Source organism: Leucopleurus acutus (assembly GCF_964270905.1).
Source record: "Leucopleurus acutus genome assembly, chromosome: 18".
In the NCBI taxonomy this organism is placed as follows: Eukaryota; Metazoa; Chordata; class Mammalia; order Artiodactyla; family Delphinidae; genus Leucopleurus; species Leucopleurus acutus.
In genome coordinates, this window is record NC_139160.1 from 11,978,693 (window position 1) to 11,992,841 (window position 14,149).

The 14,149-nt window shown below is 45.0% G+C and overlaps 1 protein-coding gene across 2 annotated transcripts in view; it reads right to left on the reverse strand.

Annotated features, from left to right (window-relative positions):
• Window positions 1–13,402, reverse strand: part of DCLK1 (doublecortin like kinase 1) — a gene marked incomplete at both ends in the record, with an annotated part of 324,629 nt that extends 311,227 nt beyond the window's left edge. For both annotated transcript variants that reach the window (XM_082859399.1, XM_082859403.1), the window contains 2 exons: window positions 8,215–8,609; window positions 13,322–13,402. In XM_082859399.1, coding sequence (XP_082715525.1) covers window positions 8,215–8,590 — 376 coding nt within the window. The remainder of the gene's footprint in view (window positions 1–8,214; window positions 8,610–13,321) is intronic.
• Between the last annotated feature and the right edge of the window lie 747 nt (window positions 13,403–14,149).

Below are 14,149 nucleotides of genomic sequence, written 5' to 3' on the forward strand. Positions count from 1 at the left end.
CCTCGTAACAGCCACTTCAGTTGGATAATGATGTCAGACTGCTTTCGTTCGTTCGTTTATCCGTTCATTCTCTCTTTCCTCTTTCTTCCAGTGATATTTGTTGAGTCCTTGCTACTACCGTGATAGACAGTGAGGACATCAATGGCTCCTGACTTCCAGAGACACTGATAGAAAATAAGCAAGTATATTACAGTATAATGATGCTAATCAAGGGGCTGATGTATGATTGGAAGTTGAGGAAGTAGAGACAGCAAATGCAGATATTTCTCACGGTAGAAGAGCCAGGGGTTGAGAGGTAAGCAAGACAAAGGCGAGAACTGTTTAGATTGTGGGAGACTTGTTCAGTAGGTTGAAGGGACGAGACTGGAGATGCTATTGGTAGAACAGGTTAACTTAAGGTTTGCCATCAGTAGATCTTGTTGTAACCCATGCCATGCTACCTGTAATCCTCACCGCGATACTGTGAGCTAAGAACTAACAGACCTCTCCTCCCGGAGCACACTGACCCACGAGGAGCTAGGGAGCCTGCTCAGCGCCACCCAGCCAGGAGAGGTGGAAGCAGCCTTCAGTTGCGGCTGGTCGGCCTGCGGAGCCAGGACTGCAGCATGATGCCACCGTGCACCCTCCGGAGAACACCCATCTTACCCTCCTCCCAGAGACAAGGAGGCCCAGAGGTGGGGAAACACAAGGAAAGAGAGCCGCTGAGCCCAGTATCAATGGGTAACAGGAGACAAGCCAGAACAGAAGGAAGGGGCAGGAGCAGGACCACCGAGAGAAACACGATAAAGATGGAGGGCTGTATCCTCTATGATCGCGGGAGAGCCGTGGTGAAGCACAAGTGCGGTATGCGATGCTTTGTCAGTGGCCTGGTCTCTGTGCAGGAAAACTGGTTTGAAGCCCACTGTACAGGACAGGTGTCCTAAAGGACCTCATCTAAGAGAGGCTGTAACGGGAATGGAAAGCAGGGGCAAATACAGGTTCTATGAAAAGAAAAGAGAAAACAAGCTGAAAAAGGAAAACTAAGATATACAATTTCAGCTTAGGAGACTATTGCAACAGTACAGGAAAGAGATGAGAACAGTCAAGGGACAGGGATATGAGGGGTCATTATTTAATTTTTTTAAACGTTTTTGCATCTTTCAAAATTTTCTATAATGCTCACTGTATAAAAATGTGCCACTCCTTCAGCCATAAAAAAGAATGAAATAATGCCATCTGCAGCAACATGGATGGACCTAGAGATTATCATATTAAGTGAAGTAAGTCAGACAGAGAAAGACAAATATCATATGATATCTCTTATGTGTGGAATCTAAAATGACACAAAGGAACTTATTTGCGAAACAGAAATCGACTCACAGACATAGGAAATAAACTTATGGTTACCAAAAGGGACAGCGGGAGTTGGGGGCGGTGAGATAAACCAGGAGTTTGGAATTAACATATACACATTAGTATATATTAAATAGATATAAATAACAAGGACCTGCCGTATAGCATGGGGAACTATATTCAATTTCTCATAGTAACCTATAATGGAAAAAAATCTGGTAAAGAATAAATATATATGTATGTATAACTGAATCACTTTGCTGTGCCTGAAAGTAACACAACACTGTAAATTAATATACTTCCATTAATAAATGGTTAATAAAAAAAGTAATACTTTTAAAACAGTATTGAGGACTTGAAAACTATAATAATGGTGGTGAAAAGGAGCAAACAAACTGAAGAAATGTCTTAAGCAGGATCAACAGTAAGTTGTGACAGCTTGGATTTGCGGGATGAAGAGAAGGAGAAGCCAAAGGTGATGCTGAATTCGATGGTGACACCATTTAACAAGAGGCAGAAGATGAGAAGAGGATTAAATTCGGGATAACCTAAGAGAATGGGTTCACTTCTATACATGTTGAGATGAAATGACTCAGGATTAGAGTATACGGTGAATATATCCAGGTGGCGGAGCGCTGAAGGAAGGTCTCATCTGGGACTAATTGGCCTTAAAAGAGTGGTTAAAATAATGGAGTTGATGACGTCACAGTAGATGATCCCAAGACAGGAAAGTGAAGGGACCTGTGTATGAAGCTGAGGCAAGTAACGAGGAAAACAGAAAATCACCCTTTGGACACCTTCCTAATCACTGGTACAGGCAAAATCCAGCAAGAAATGCCAAAATTCATGGGTGAAAGTTATTTACATAGCCGCAAAGTTCCTCCTCAAAATATGTATTAATTACAGAGGGGGAAAGAGTAACTTTAGAGTGAAGATAACTGGCAGACACCTCCTTGGTTAAATGGGTCATAGTTAACCTCACCAGCAACAAGACATGGCAACAGCACATACTCCTGAAACGATGCCCTGAGAAGGATGCAACCTCGCTTCTGTGGAATCCTTGCCACAAATGCATAACTTCAACCTAATCACCGGGTTAAACCAAGTTGAGGGACGTGCTACAAAATAACTGACCAGCACTCTTCCAACTGTCAAGTCATTAAAGACAAAGAGAGATTCAAGAACTGTCACAGCTTGGAGGAGATGAAGGAGATAGGACAGCTAAATGCAATGTGTGATTCTGGAACAGAAAAAAGGCCACTGGTGGAGACACTGGTGAAAGCAAAATAAAGCCCATAGTTTAGCTGCTAGTATTGTTCTCAAGTTAGCTTTTACTTTTGATAATTAATACCATGTCTGTGTAAGTCATTCCCTCATGAGAATCTGGGTCGAGTATATGGGAACTTTCTATCTTTGTGACACTTCTACTGAGTACAAATTAATTTCAAAATAAAAACTTTTTAAAATGAGGCAGGTAGCCTGGAAAAAATAGAACTGAATCCTTTCCTCAAAAATTATACTAATATGACTTTCATTAGAATATTTTTTAATGAAAACATAAAAACACTAGAAGAAAATAAAAGCAACAATTTTATAATCTCAGGGTACAGAGGACCCAAGCGGCATGAAAATCAAGCCATAAATGAAAAGACTGATTCATTTGATTATATAATTTTGTTAAATCCGGCAAAAAATAAATAAATAAATAAATAAATAAAATCACTAAGGACAATCTGGAAAAAAATACTTGAAATTAGTATCACAAAGGGCTAATATATTTTAAAGGAAAAAAAAAGAAAATCCTAGAAGTCAACCAAAAAAAGACCCCAACCTGGTAGAAAAATGGTCAAAAGCTATGAAGAGACAATACATATGGGAACATGAAAATTAAAACTATAAAAGGATACATGTTTTTCTTTCCTTAACAGATCGGCAAATGACAAAACATTTGTTAAAACATTGTCTTGTAGAAAAACAGCCACTCTCATATATTACTAATGGGGAGTACAAACTAGTACCACTTCTATGAAGGGAAATTTTGCAATGGCTCTTAAAAATTTAATGCTTGTACCTCTCTATCCAGCAATTTTACTCCTAGGAATTGATCCTATGCATATTCTCCTACATAAGTGGAAAACTTAACATTCAAGGATATTCCCTGCAAAACTGTTTCTAATAACAAAGGATTGGACACAACCTAAAGGCCCATCAGTAAAAGACTGGTTAAATAAAAAATGGTACATTTGTAAAAAGGGTTACTCTGAAGTCAGGAAAAAGATCACAGTGGTTCTAGACTTGTGTTATACTATATTGTTAAGTGCACAAAGCAAGGTGCCAAACTGTAAGCACAGTATGTTAACTTACAGGCAACTGATACGTATCTTCTTAACAAGCACTGGTATCTTTGAGGAGATGGATACTCAAAAAAGTACTAGTAGACTGTTGGCCACTGTTGGCCGGGAATTTTAGAGAGGCATGTTTTATAGCTTTTCAAAACTTAATTAAAACAAAAAAAACTCAATGCAGCAGGGAGAGGCACAGAGTAAGCTAGTGAATTAGAGAAAAAACTAGATGATACCACGTCAAGGGAAAGGAAAATTGCCAAGAGAGCTGGGGGCCCTGGAAATCATGGTTGGAGAGAGATTCTCTGACTGTAGGGTGAAGTCTGGGTTTATTCCCGAGAGGTTAATTCTGATGGGGACTTGGGAAAAGCCCTTATGCTGGGGCTCGGGAGTCAGGCAGTGTCCATGGTGGGGCGGGGGTGCGCCGGGGGTGGTCACAGCATGTGTGGGAGCCAAGGAAGAGAGGGGCCTGTTTCTAATACATGCAGAGTTCATGTACCAATTAACTTACGTATATCCGGAAGATAGCATCCTTGCATCGTCTTTATCCTAAGGCTTAAAGGAAACGCTCTGGCCCTTTCAGACCTACATTCACACAAGATGTTAAAAGATGTTACTGAGACAGTAAAAAGATCAGTGGACGCCAGGGGTTAGGGGCAGGGTGGGATGAAGAGGCAGAACACAGAGGATTTTCAGGGCAATGAAACTATTCTGTGTGATACCACAGTCATGGATACATGTCATTATAACTCCATCCAAACCCACAGAAGGTACGACACCAAGGATGAGCCCTCGTGTAAACTACGGACTTGGGGTGATAAATGACGTGTCGGTGCCGGCTCACTGACTGTAACAAGCGTACCCCTCTGGTGATAGTGGGAGACGGTGTTCACGTGTGGGAGCAGGGGGACATGGGAAACCTCTGCATTTTCTGCTCAATTTTTCTGCCAACCTAAAACTGCACTAAAAAAAAGTCTGTTTAAAAGTGTGGGGAAGGAGAATGCCTATTCTTCCACACACATCACTAACACCTGAGCAACCCACAGAGAAAAACCAATCAATCAGTTGCTGCTTGGTATGTAAATTACATCTTTTTCCTAATGGTTCAAAGGTTTTAAGTGTTACTCCTTCATTTATCCTCACAACATCTGCATAGCTACAGTGGAATACAAACGGTGTAAAACTGGGTAAAAAGAGGCAATATTGGGAAAATGAGGCCACGTCTCAAGATGAATCACCTGCAGAAATAGGCCTGCAATTCAACTTTCCTTATTGAGCAACACGGCTTTTTTTAAACATATAAAGGCCATTTTGAAAGCAAACAATTAGGAGTGTCATCCACGGTCTACTCTGAAGTGCATGCATGTACATGTGTGTGTATGTAAACATACATGCAGATAGACAATCAAGCATACACACACACACACACACACACACACACACACACACACACACACACACACCACTCATACAGTTATACTCCAGGCCAAGAGCTAGCTTTATCAACATTTTTAAGCCAAATTTAGGCATAATAATAATACAACAGTTAAAGTGACCAGCAGACCGTTATAAAGAAAGAAACTCACATACATCATCGTCCGAATTTCTAGTCTGAGATAAGTGAGAATGAACAAACTCACAAAAAAACATTACAAGTCAGATATACTTGTCACAGCACTCACTAAAAGGATTTAACTTAAAATGCAAACGTCATCATGTTGGAAGGAGAAATGAGAAGCTAATAACATGCATTGACGTTTACATAAAATTAGTATGTAAAGTGGGAGCTATGAACCTAATGATGAATGTGAAGCAACGGTTTGCATTTTATCAGACTAAGCAAAAAACATAATTGACAAAGAGGCAAATCTAAATGAATTTCCAGCTATTTCAACACTAAGTGCAGCTGCATGAGAATTGTCAGTGTTATAAATGAAAAAAAAAATCTGTTTAAACTGAAAATAAATTTTAAATGCAGCCAACAAGTGAACTTACCTACTTTACTGAAGTTACCATTTATTTAATCAGAAAAAGGTATTTTTTTCCAAAAAGGAATTTTCTAACATCAGAATATTCAATCTGCAGTTAACTTCTTATTGATCAAGGAGAAAGGTGTTTGGAGGCAAATGAAAATAGTAAAGTGTTTCTGGGAGCAGTATCTGTCATTCCTGGAATTAAGTCAAGGTTAAAAATATTTGTTTTCAAGAAGAAGCTAATACAATAAGATTTCATTTAAAAGCCACTAAGAATATATATATATATATATATATATATATCTTAATCACTTTGCTGTACACCAGAAATTAACACAATATTGTAAATCAACTATACTTCAATTTTAAAAAGCCACTAATACCACCCCACTCAGTATCTTATTAGGGGCAGTTATGAGCTCAAGTGCTGGTACCAGCAGGTTCAAATCTTAACTCTACTATTTCTTGCTGTGCGACTCTGGCAGATCACTTAACCACACTGTGCCTCACTTTTCTCATCTTACTATGAGGATGATAACAGTACCTACCTCCTAGGATCATTGTGAGAATGAAAAATGTTCATACATGCAAGACACATGCTCAATATCTGCGAGCTATCATTATCATCATCACTCAGGACAGTAGTCTCTCTCTCAGGGCAGGTGTTCTTTTGTGCTAAAAAACTGACAAAGAAGATGGTGGCGAGCATGCCAGGATTTTGCTGGTCCCTGGATATAAAGTACTGTCATTTCCCACCTCTCACACCTTCTCCTTGGCGGATGGGAATCATGGGAATATCTCTGCCACTTCTGAGTGAAGATCGATCCTGGGTGAGAAACTGACTGAAGTAACCCTCCCCCCACACAGATGTTGCACAAGTGACTCTAGACCAGAGAATGCCAAGCCCAGGATGTCTTAGAAGGTGCTTTGAGATCTTGGCATATTTTCCCTACAACACCATCAGCCCTCAAAGGGATTGCCTGGTGACTGCTCATACACCTGACTTTGTACTTGATCTTTTCCCAAATCCTCTGGAATATCTCACTAAATTATTTATCCTGTATTTTCCAAGGTCATGAAAAGACAAGGCACAAAAATCAAAGCTGATACACAAATATTCTATGTTCATTCTTCCCCTTTAATTTACTGGAAGTTCCAGCATCTGAGAAGGAAAAAGGCCAAGTCTACAGGCTTCTTGGCAGGGTGATGAGTCATCGAAAAGAGATGTGAATTCCCACAAAATAAACATAACCAAACCCCTCCACACCCTCTCAAGTGCAGTCATACTGTGAGTGGACTGGCATCCCTGCCAAGGGATCAAGGGAAGAGAAATGGGAGAAAGACAGAGAAGCCCTCAGCCTTGAATCACGTACAAACTCTGATTCCAAAGGAAGACCAGAGTGCTTGCCTGTGTGCAGTCAGGGCATGGCATTCGTCCACGATCCAGACAGACTGCAGGGCCTGGGCAAATACATCTGGAGTAAAGATGAACTCGGGGTGAAATCAAGCTCTCCCCACATTCCCAACTTCCTTTCCCGTGTTGCTTTGCACTAATATTTCATGAGGACCTTGAGACCTCAACTTAGAAAAATCTACTCTCCACAGAGGACCGGCTGCCCTCATTTACATCTCAGCATGAATTTAATCCCGGTTATTTTTCTCCCAAGTTATTTCACTTCAATTATGATTTCTAAGGTGATTAGGGACCTCACACCCTGTTCAAACAGGGTCAGTCCTGAGACACATATATTCCAGAGGAGGCAACCTACTCTGCTTGCACGAGACGCCAGGCCTCATCCGTGGACCCAAATAGTCCTATTTCCACATGAAATGTCTAAAATAGGTAATCACTATTAACCTACGTTAAACTTAACAAAAATAAACTGAGCAGATTAACTCCTCAAATACCACAGAAAGACAACAATCCTTTTAAACTTAAAATCAGTCAAACCTTAAAATAATTTTAACATTGAAATGTGTCATATTGGAAAGAACAGGCAGCAAATCTAACTTTTGGTCCAGCAACAACACTATCTTACCATGTACGCACAGACACATGTCACTTGAATTTTGGGGCCTCAGTCTCCAGTGATTAAAATTAAAAGGTTTGATACCTATCTAAGATTCCTTAAAACTCAAAAATTTCATGATCTATTAGTTATTTTCAGTTCAAGTACTTTCACACATGTGGTAGCAAAAGTTCAATTTGCAGCTAGAAATAAATAAGAACTATGTAATTAAAGATATAAAAATGGACTTTTAAAATTAACATAGCACGGGTGTGAGAAAAAATAGAGAGGATGCTGTACAATTAAGACACTTTTTCCCTCAGCCCATTATTATAAGCTACCTGATCGAATACCATTAGGTTTGTTGGGGTTTTTTCTTTTTACGCTACTATACAGACAAGTGAACTCTCCACCATGTGGAACAGTAAAAGGATCACAGCCACAAGGCTGAATGCTGTCTCTTAGAGATCAAGCAGAAGATGGTGAGAATAATATGGACCTGTGGGAACCGAAGCCATATGCCCTAGGGTCACTTGGGAGGTATCTCCCAGCTCTCACCTTCCAGCAGCTGGTCCAGGCTGGAAATCTTCTTGAGCCCATCAATGGTGTAGATTGTTCTCACCCCCTGGGGCAAATTCACGTTATCCGACAGAGTTCGGGTCAAATCAGCCAGCAGGGCCTCAAAAGATCGGAACCGGTCTGGGGAGATGGCATACACAATCCCTTTGAAGTATCGATCTCCGTTTCGATAGAAACGAACTTTCTTGGCCTTCTTCTCAGAGCTGAGGGTCTGCAGCGTGCGGGTTCGGTAGAAGCTGCAGTGGGCGCTGTGCGTGGGGCTGGGCAGCCCGTTCACCCGCGACCCTCGGCTGTATCTCTGCGCCTTATCCCTTTCATCGAAGTGCTCCAACTCCATGTCTCTGCCGAAGGACATGACGGAGTTAAAGTTGAACCTGGGAGGCACAGAAACACAAACAGCCACACAAAGATGTTATTTTTGCACCCTGCTTTGAAAGGCTCAGCTTGAGAGCAGCTGATGGAGATATTGCTATAATCGATGATATGTTTAATATGAATTATCAAGTTGGGAGAGAAAAGACAAAGAAATAGAAGAGGCAGACCCAGTGGAAACAGCTTATTAATCAACCCCAGTCTTGTCAGAATACGGCTGTACGCATTGACCACCTAGCACGTCAGGCTTTGAACCGCTATTATTTCCAACAGTCACAACAAACCTTTCAAAGTATTGTTAACCCGATTTATAGATGAAGAAACTGAGGCACAGAAAAATTTCTCCTAAATTTCTCCAAGTAATTCAGTTGAGAAATGCCTGAATCAAGAACTCTGCCCCAGGTTTGCCTGACTTCAAGGATAGGTAGGAAATGAGCTTTCATTTCACTACAGGGCTAAAGATACAAGATATAGTGGCGGTGGTGGACCAGGAATCAAAAGAGGGCAGGTAGCATTTAAGAGTCAGATTGTAAACATTTTACCTAGTGTTTGTACTCTCCATGGCTAGACCAAGAGCAAACAATCTGTAGATTCTACCAACTTAAAAGAGATTTTCCAGCAGATTCACATATTGAATTGAAATTTACTTAAAAAGTGGACTCACCATAACTCATTTACTTATATTTAATGCTTCAGATAAGGTGGATTAAAAAAAAAGAAGAAAAAGGAAGGTGGGGGAGGGAGGAGAAAGGAAAGGAGGCGGGGCAGAAAAGAAGAAGGAAAAAGAGAAGCAGCACAGCAACAAGAACAAGAAGAAGGAATGGAAGTTACTCCTTTGGGACACTTGGCCTTTCCTTCCACTAAGGCTCTCTCTGTCTGTGGTTGAGAAAATCGAGATTTGAAGATGTTGACCGAGACTTGACCCCGTATGAGCTGCGTAACCTTGAGAAATCTACTTGTTCAACGTCTTTAAGCCTCGATTTCCTGAATCACACATAGAAAAGATAACAGTACCTACCTCATAGTTAACATCAGCTATTAAGTAAGTTAAAACACATAAAGCACTTAGGGTAATGTCTACCCTGTGATAAGTATTAATATTTTTATTAATAAAATCTGCCTTTCTGTTCCTGACTTTGTCACAAAAAGACCTAGTAGGAACAGAATCTCTCCCTCCAGTAAGAGAGGCTCCAGGTGAGCTTCCCCCAGCACCCCCCCCCGCCACAGATTTCCAGCTCATGACCTTCTAAAAGGTACACCTGTGCCCCTACGTCCCCATTTGACTTTCCATGGAGCCCTGTCATCAGCTGCTGCCTGTGGGATCAATTCATCCTTGCTCAGGGGTTAGCTGATAAGGGCTTGTGCTGTTGCCCCTCACAGGGGATCCATGTTTTAAACAGGGCAATCTAGAAAGTGGGAAAACCTCAACATTCAAAGGAAAGAAGTTTCAAGGACAAAGTTTCAGGCATATTGAAATAAGAGTTTAAGGGAAATGGAAAACTGGGGGCAAGAACCTTACAAGTGCTCCCCAAATCCCACCACACAGACGATGTCACCTTTCCGAAGGTCAGTCCAAACCAGCCCAAAGTACTGCCAAGCTTCCCTGACCTTTCCTTCACCCTCAGTCAACTGACCTCTGAGCCATTCAGAATGGCTACAAATTCATGCTCAAAAGCTTCATGCACTGCTAGAGATTGTGCACACCTGAAACGAGTGGAGTGGAAAAAGCTCATTTATTGAACGTCTATGACGTGCCTGACACTGGTACGTGGCGATCAACTGCTGTGTAACATGCTAAGAGCGCCCTCTAAACCTCCTGCCAGTCCAGTGAGGGAGGGGGTATTATTGTGACTGAGGATGAGTGCAGGATGTATCCAGGGTCCCAAAGACAGAACTGAGGGCCTTGGGACTTGAACCCAGATTCACTCCAACTGCCTCTGAAGCTGGCACTCCCTCCTTTCCGACTTGTGCACTCTGTCCTAGAGGCCTAGACCCCCTGGGATTGGCCCATCATGACATGTAAAGTAAGGTGTTTAAAGCCCTCACTCCTCACTAGCTCTGTGACCTTGGGCAGGCCACTTAACTGCCAAAGACGTTGTGTGCACAGAGACCAGGCAGTGGTCTCCAGGCCATCAACGTTTTCACCTGCTCATGATTCTACAGCTGACCCTGCTGGGGGGAGGGAGCAGTGGGCTGGGATTCAATCTGGAGTGATTATTAGTTTTTGTGTATTTTTTTTCCTCCAAATATGAAAACCGCCTCATGCCACTCAATAACTTCACTTTTAGTCTAAATTTGCATTTTCCAGAAAAAATATACCATATATAGGTAGGTATGAAGTGGTTGCATTGATTTTGAAGTTAGATAACTTTAAAACAATTATTAGTTGATATCTAATCCTTCAGAGAGCTATTAATTAACAGAGCCAATATTTTGCCCATGATATCATAACTGCTCCTACTCTGTTTTTAAAAGGAGTTCTTTTGTCTTCCAAAAGGGATGTGTGTGTTGGGGGGATGATGCTGCCGGTACTCAAAAACCCATGCCACCTCACTAGACTCTTCAAACTTCGTAAAGTATAAAGGTCAGATTGGCTGTTGAAGGTTTTGTTTTATTTTTTATATGCAGTGGTCATTCTTCCAACCCTAGGCATTTCCTTCCAAATCCAAATAAACCAAAAGAAAACATGCAGGACATGCAGAAAGGAGGGCACAATTGTGTCACCAGAGTGCAAATCTAATTCCAAGGGGCTCTTGTTGATTCGCAATCTGCAAAGGTCAAATTATTTAGCAATTGTAGGAATTCCCTTGAGGGAACGGGCTTCTAGAACCAACAATTCCACCCCAATTGGGGGGGAAAAAAAAAAGATCAATTTAAAATAGAGAAAAGTTGATTTTATTTGTATATTTCTCCAAACTGGATCATGTGTCCAACCACAGCAGGGCCCACATCTTTTACTTCCCTTCACTGAGTCTGCCCCAGAGTAGGCAACGATGTGGGTGACAAAGAAAAACCACACTCAAAGTGAAATCATTCTCAAGGCTACAGCTACCACTAAATGAATGTCGAAAACCACACCAGACAGCCTCGTGTTCCAGATATTATGTGTGGCTTCAAAATAGGTATTCTTTCCCTTGCTTGGCTGGCTCAGCAATTCCACTGGCTTAGTCATATATTCGAATCAAGAGCTCCTGAAGAAGATTCACTGGGCTTCCACAGGTCCCCACTTTCTGCAAGGAAGCTGGCTAAAGGGCACAGCCACGCGTTCACAGGCCATAGATGGCTAAGGCCCTGGGCACACATGTGTCCTGGGACCGAGGAGGTAGCTGCACCACCTAAGCCACAGAGGTCCCAGAGGCTTGGGTGGGGAAGACCCGGCCTGGGTCTTATCAGAGATTTTCCTATAAACACTGCCAGGCCAAGAAATCAGCTTCTTCGACTGCTCTCTATGGGATTTCTCACCATTTTGAAGAAACTGTGTGTTCATCCTTCTCTAGATGAGCACACGAGTTCCTGTTTTGGAGATTACACACACACCAAGAAATAATTTGGCATAAACGCTACCACATCTAAATAGATGCTAGACCTGGAGGTCCCAAGGCACATTTTGCCAGTGGGATTAGGATGTAGGTGGATGGCCAGGCACGCACGAAGAGGCAAACACACCTTCAGTGTGCACGCACCACCCCGGACACAGATACCACAGGATGTGTGCATACCTTTTACACTGTTCCTACATATAACCTCTCTTAAATTCCTTCTGACCCGCATTCATGTGACATTTCATACTTAAAAGGCCGTCCTACTTTCCCGGCGAAAAGAGATATATTTAGGAACATTCATAAAACGTATTCATGGAACACCCTGCCGTGTGCCCGCTGAACGCGTGTGCACCAGAATCTGGACACACATTCATAGAGGCGGGGAGAGCAAGCCGGCCTGAATGAAACCTTTCAACCACTCCATCTCCTGCAAGCACCTCCTGGCCCAATGCAGCAGCGATTCCGAGCAGACCCGGTTTTCAGCAGCGGCCTCTTTTGTGGGGGGCCGTGCGGGGCTGGGCGTGCGTTTCCCCGCTAGGAGGGAAATGCCATTTCCTCTCCGCAGGCTGTTAGCACTGCAGGTACTAATTTGCACACGGGGCAGCCACGCTGTCCCCAAGGGAACTCGAGGCCCCGCAAACGTGCTTGCAGCACCCACACTGCAGTCAGCCCCCGCGCACGGATCGCCCCGTCCTCAAGCACACACCACCCTCCCGGGCCCACGGGGAAGCACGCACACAATAAGAGGCCCGACCCGACCACTCCTTCTGGGCGCACACTTGGTCCTCACTCCGCGGCCAGTTCTGACAATGACAAACACCTGGCCCAGCTCCTCCGCCCTAGCTCTCCATCTCCACTAACAAGGCGGCCGAGAGAATGGGGGCCCCGCTCGCCCGACTCCCCGTTTTCAGCCCGGTGGCACCAGACAAAAGAGGCAGGTGCCAGCAGCCCCAGGGCCGCCTGCACACACCGCCCCCGGCCGCGGCCGGGCAGCTCCTTTCGAGGAACGGCGGGAAGGGCGGCGGCGGCCGAGGGGGCGCCCGCCTGCCCTCCGCGCCCGCGCTCCCCTGGACCCCGCGGTTGCGGGAGGAGTCGGCGCTGTCGGGCCCCCGGAGGGCCTCCCGGCCGGCCCGCCCCTCGGCTCCCTTCCCCGGCGAAAGCAAACCACGCACCGGTCTGCGGAGAGACGCCGCCGGGGGTCTTTGTGGCCGCGTTCGGGGCCGCCTCCTGGTGCTGTCTTCGCGGGGCTGGGTGCGGCCTGACCGCAGGGCTGTGGGGCGGCGGCGGGGCCGGGACTGGGCGGCGGCCGCTGCTGGACCGCGGGCGTCTGGGCTGCAGCCGCTAGCGGAGGGACGCGCCTCGGCCGCTACTCATCGAAATGCGGCGCTTCGCACAGCCTCACTCCTGCCTCTCTCCGGAGGAGGGCGGCGGCGGCGGCGGCTGCGGGCGCGCTCCCTGCTCTAGTGGCGCACTCGCTCCCCCGCCCACCCCCGCTCCCTCCGCCTCCTCCGCGTGCGCGCCCGGCGCCCCCGCCCCTCTGGGCAGAGCGCGCCCACCACGGCTGCGCCCCGGGCCTCCTCCTCCCCTCGCCCTCTCCCGCCGCCGCGACCTCAGTGCATCTGGCTGGAGCAAACCCCCTGACCTCCCCAGGCCCCGGGAGTGGTTGTCTGGAGATTGGGGCCGGTCGGTGGTGGACCTGGGGACAGGCGGAGAGAACGTGGACCGGGTCTGAACCAGGAAACGTGCAAGGCAGAGACGTGAGGTGTGGCCGAGCCGTGAGACCCCCTCCCTAAGGGGAGGCAAGGGAAACAGTTCCTCCCCCCCACCCCCCGCCACTGTACACACACTTCGATGTGACCTCATGGTTTGACACCTTTCCCAGTATCATGAAAGCCAACGTGATGGCCCTGTCATCACTTCTCACCCAGGACACATCCATGCAGCACCTCCTGGGAGGACCATCCCCAGACCCTCCCAACCTACCCGCACTAGTGTCACCC